We start from the raw sequence: 5,499 nt of genomic DNA, 5'->3' as shown, positions 1-5,499 counted from the left end.
GACAGAGCAGGAAGGAGAGGGAGGAGGGATGGGGGGTGATGGGGGACAAACCAAGGTGGAACTCTGATGATGCTAAATTTGGCAAAAGGAGACGACTTCTGTGTGTGTGTGAGCGCGCACATGCGTTGGAGACTTGCTGAATCGGCCGTGGTTCCAGTTTCACGCCTCTGAGTTTGATGGGGGGGAGGGGGGAGGAGACAAGGAGAGAGGGTCCCTAGCCACTAATGTTCCCTCAGGGCGGATGGACAAAGGTATGGAGGGAGGGAAGGAAGAAGGTGAAGGGAGAGGAGGAGGCAGGCAGGAAAGGGGACAAAGTAAAATAAGGAAATTTATACCCACCTTTGCAAACACACCATCATGTTATCATACAGAAGACACATTCTTTCTGCTGATTGTATTCTTGCTTCATATGGCTGCAGATGAGCCATTTTTAATACTGTTTTGATATTGTACCTGTGGTCGTGTATCACATCATAACAACTGCAGAAAAAAATGTAGCCTTTTCACAAGTACTGCTTGTTAAGAACCTGTAACTAGCAGCCATTTCTGTGCTGTTAGTTTGGATGATTGGGCCAAAATTATATGTTTACTGTTCTTGAACTCTCTTGAATTTGGTCCTGAGTCTGGTTTATTCTGAAAGGGAACTTATTGGCGTTAACTTCCATAAAGTTACTCAAAAATAAGTGTAGTGACAGTGAACCAAACTTACAGCAGGACAAGCCTGTAAAAGTGTAAGATTGATCCCTTTTTATTTTACTGTTTCCTTCCTTCAGTAAGCAATAGTCTTGCAGTGATATCACCATCTTCAATTTGCACTGTAATGAACTGAAACTAATGGATGCTGGACAAGGTGGGAAGTCTAGCTTCAAGTATAAAGGCTAAAATATGCAAAGCCACAGTCATGGATCTTGAGCTCCTTACCCTAATATGACCTTCAGCCCATATAGTCCCTAAAAATAACCCCACTGAAGACCAGCCAGAGTAAACACAGAGAAAGAAATGATTTGCATGTGTGTGTGTGTGTGTGTGTTTCCTGTACAGGCTCTTTACATATACACCTGTGAAAAGCTACCTGACTTTTGTTATGCAAAGCATACAAAGCATACAAAGCATTTGCTATTCATTCATCCAAAACAAACTAACTTACTGCATGTGTGTGTGTGTGTGTGTGTGTGTGCATAGGTACTTGTCATGTCTGCAAATCTCTATGTATTGAAACGCTAACTAAGCTTCATATTTCTCTCCCTAAGTAAAGCAAAGTGTGTGTGTGTGTGCGCGCGTGTGCATGTGCATGTGCCCTCATGGACATCTAAATGCTGCTGATATTACATTGGATAGTTTAAGGGCCCCAGGTCCCCTTAGGCCAATAATGAGAGAGAGGGAATGTGACTTCTGCAAATCGCTTTGACAAGGACACTCGCACCTCAAGCGACGTCCTCTTGCGCCTCATCGAACACACACATGCTCACAAACACACATACTGCAACATCCACACCTCAGCAGAATCGTAAGGTGACTGTTGCGCACTGAACAGCTGACTTGATAGAGGGCGTTTGCATGAATGTGTGTAATCCAGTTTTAATCCCATTTTGAAAGTGAACTGGGAAAACAGTTTGTTACTCATGGGTTTTAATTTTATGAAATAATGTGCAGTGGATAAAGGGAAGTTCAGTCCCATGTTGACTAAACTGAAAGCAAACTAGTCCTTTATCCCAAATCCCAGCACATGAACAAAACAAACACTGAATGAAGCATTATGGAATAAAAAAGGCCTTAATTTCCAAAACTCCATGATAACTTATTCAAGCACATAATTTTTCATTTAAAATTATAACCTGGAACTTTTCAAACTGATGAGCCTAACCTTGCTTACACACACAAAGCTCCTCCTCCGGCCCAGCTTACCTCAAAGTCATTGGCTTTGTTGTAGTGCATGTTGAGCGCCCTGAAGAGCTCAGCGTCGCGGCCCACTGTCAGCTCTTCCGCAGCAGTCACCCCCTCGTTGATTGCCTGCCGGGCAAACTTCTCCATCTGAATGTAGTAGAACTCCCTGAAGTTGCTGAACCACTTGATCAGCTGGGAGGTGATGCAGCGATTGAACTGGGATGTGAGAAAAATAGATTTAAAAAAATTACATTTCAATATGTAGTATAAGCTTAAAACAAAGTCCATTTTTTGGAAAATCTGTACTGTAAGCTGTACATATCTGTTTAAACTTGATGTATTCGGTGCTTATAGGCAGAGCAATAAATGCCGATTATGATGGCAACAACATGGGAGTCTCACCTTTTACATTCTGAACTATTGATGCTGCTCTGGACTACAGCACAAAAACAGCGAGTCATGGAAGAGACGTTTTGCTATACTTTGAGACAGTAGCAGACAGTGGTTTTGGAAAACGAAATGCTTGTTAGGTGGTGATGTACAAAGGTTGTAATGCATTTCAAACGTACAGTGTCTTCAAATGTTTGAAGAGTGAGATGGATGCAGTGGGATGTTGATAGTGATGTAGATTTGTAACAGCACAGCCTGATGCTTGTTTTGGTTCTTATTTGCATGGTGGTGTGTCATCAAATTTGAATTGAACTGGGCCTCTGTATGAGTGCTTACCTTGGATTATGGTACCACACACATGGTTTGTGTGCTTCAAAATTAATTTAACAAGCACTTTTAGACAGAGCAAGTTTATCTTATTTCCTACAAAACTGAACAAGCAAGCCTTTTTAAATAATGTACAAGATTGTTTTTTCAAAAGTAATGTCTCAAGATTCTGTATTTGAAATTTGTGTTCCACTTTCACTTGTTTAATAGATTGTAGCAATATGTGATGTGAAACATTTTGACGCACTCCACAAATACAAAGATAACAGCACTGAGTGCAAGAACATTTTATCAAATTGTCATGCTGTTGACAAAATAGAATATGAACACATACTGTACTACACAAATGAAATAGTTGATTTTTCTTGTTATTTTTTGTTGTTCACATTTTGAATAACAAAATTCCTCATTGGACCATGCTGTAACAGCTGTGTTAATATGATATAGAGGAGGAATAGAGTCAGTGGTTGAAATGACAGATGGAACAGAAGAGCAGTATGTTTCTGGTGTAATCTGATCATTTGTACATTGTTGGATTAGGTTACGTGTGTGAATGTACATGACTAAATTAATGAAATGAACATCAAGTATGCAACTGTAGATAAATTAGTGTTAAAACACGATGACAGCCCAATGGAAGTGTATGCAGTGTGTGTGTGTGTTCAGTGAACGGGAAAATGGCTTTGACACGGAGATTAAGCTTAGTATTGTTACAAGACATTGTCTCACAGGAACAAGGGATGAGTGAGTGAGATAGGGGAAACAGTGGGAGAGATGACGAGTGAGAGAGGGCAGCACGGAAAAAGGAATGCATTGAGAGACCGACAAACAGAGGACGACCGAGCGAAAGAGATATTTTTTCAGCAGTGTTCAGAGGTTGTGACATAATGGACCATAATTGAGAGGGTTGGTGTGTATGTGTAAGTCTGTAGCAGAAGGAAAAGGAGTTGGTTTTACAAAGTATAGTGACAGAAGGGGAAAAGGCATGTTTGTGGGGCTACATGAGCTACATGAAAGGAACGTGATAACTCAGCAGTTAAAACAAAATGCAACTGCGCACACAAGACAATGTCATCTGTCCATTCAGACAGAGGGTGTCTCAGACACCCTCTGAAACACAAACATAACACAAAAATCACAGAAAAAGGCCAGAATAATGAAAACCTCTTTGAAAGGATGAAGGTTTGATTCAGTGATGAGAAAAACTCAGGCAAGACCATTAATTTTCATAGTTCAAGCTTTACTGACACAAACAGACATAAGGACAAATGCAATTGGACCACAAACAAAGGACTCCTCCTGCATTTATAGATCTTCTAACCCAATGTACCCTTGTGAAAACAATGGGAACTATACATTTGGCTAAAACCTCTGGCACTAATAGAAGTCTCTACTTTATTAAGCAAGTCTAACAGAAAGGTTGTGATGAACATTTTCACCATTTTTGCATATTTTAAAGATGAAATGACTGATTACTTTGCAGCCTGAATTGAGATGATACCATGTATGTATATCCAGTAAAACTAATTTTAGCAAAGTTCTGGAAAAGGTTTACAAATATTAAATCTTATGGTTTAAAAATTTTCTTCTACAGCGTGCATTAAGAGGACAACAAGACAACAGTAGGCATAATATGAAAAAGTGAAAATGAATACCAGAACCAAACAAGTGAGAACACTCTAAACAAAGCAGGTAATTGAGAAACCCCATATTTTAACTGGCATAATGCAGCCTTACAACAATTCTTTCTAACGTTACAGAAACAAGGCATTAGCAGACATGTAAGGCATGTTTATTGTAAACCTATGGTTAAGTCCTACTGAGTAGTGGAAACATCACTCCCTTTTAAGTAGCTCCTAGGTCAGTAAATCCAACCGGTGGTCACTGTGTCTTTCCCCTACATACAGTCCCAAAGTAGTGAAATTAATTCCAACAGGTAGCGTAGCTTCAACAATAACATCATGGATGATTAATCCGCTCATTAACCAGCAACACATCAAATGCAGCAGACACACTGGCCTCAAGCAGTCAAAACAAACAGGTGCTGTGCTCCGGGGGAATCCAGTGTTGATGAGGTGATCACTAACTGTGGTGGTGGCTTCACAAGTAAAGCATTGCTGACAACACCTCCCACCCCTCACACTCCCACTTCAGACTCCTGCCATCAGGGAGAAGGTACTGGAGTCTTCAGACTCACTCCACCAGACTTACAAACAGCTTTATCCACCAGGCTGTGAGGATGCTGAACACTGTCCATCACCTCCCCTCCTCTGCCCCTGGACTGTGACCCACCACAGAATATAAAAACACTATCTTTGCTGTTTTGCACAAACCCAGTACATTCCCCCTTCTTGTTATATTACATGTAAATCTGCTGCTGACAGTTTTTACCATCATATCTGCTGCTGTTGGTCATTTGCACTACTGTCCATGTGCATCTCAATCTCACAACCATCTGACGATCTTCTTATTATTTGCACTACTGTCCATGTGCATCTCAATCTCACAACCACCTGACAATCTCCTTGTTATTATTTGCAATACTCTATCTATCTATCTATCTATCTATCTATCTATCTATCTATCTATCTATCTATCTATCTATCTCTCTATTTATCTCTATATCTATATATATAAACCCCTGCACGGTATGTACCACTGTCAAATAGAAGAAGTGGCTGATATCAAAAAATCCTACCAGTGGCTGTACAAAGCTGGACTGAAAGACAGCACAGAGGCACTAATCCTGGCAGCACAGGAACAGGCTCTAAGTACAAGATCAATAGAGGCAGGGGTCTACCATACCAGGCAAGACCCCAGGTGCAGGCTGTGCAAAGATGTCCCTGAGACAATCCAGCACATAACAGCTGGGTGCAAGATGCTAGCAGGCAGGGCATA

The 5,499-nt window shown here is 40.8% G+C and overlaps 1 protein-coding gene across 1 annotated transcript in view; it reads right to left on the bottom strand.

The window, feature by feature from the left end:
* The window catches only part of prox1a (prospero homeobox 1a), a 39,065-nt gene that overhangs the window by 13,146 nt on the left and 20,420 nt on the right, over positions 1-5,499 (bottom strand). The window contains 1 exon segment of the mRNA XM_020620548.1: positions 1,906-2,100. Coding sequence (XP_020476204.1) covers positions 1,906-2,100 — 195 coding nt within the window.

This window comes from Monopterus albus, unplaced genomic scaffold (genome assembly GCF_001952655.1).
Source record: "Monopterus albus unplaced genomic scaffold, M_albus_1.0 scaffold240.1, whole genome shotgun sequence".
NCBI classification, from domain to species: Eukaryota; Metazoa; Chordata; class Actinopteri; order Synbranchiformes; family Synbranchidae; genus Monopterus; species Monopterus albus.
Note: the sequence above shows the minus strand (reverse complement) of the source record. Positions and strands in the feature narration are given on the sequence as shown.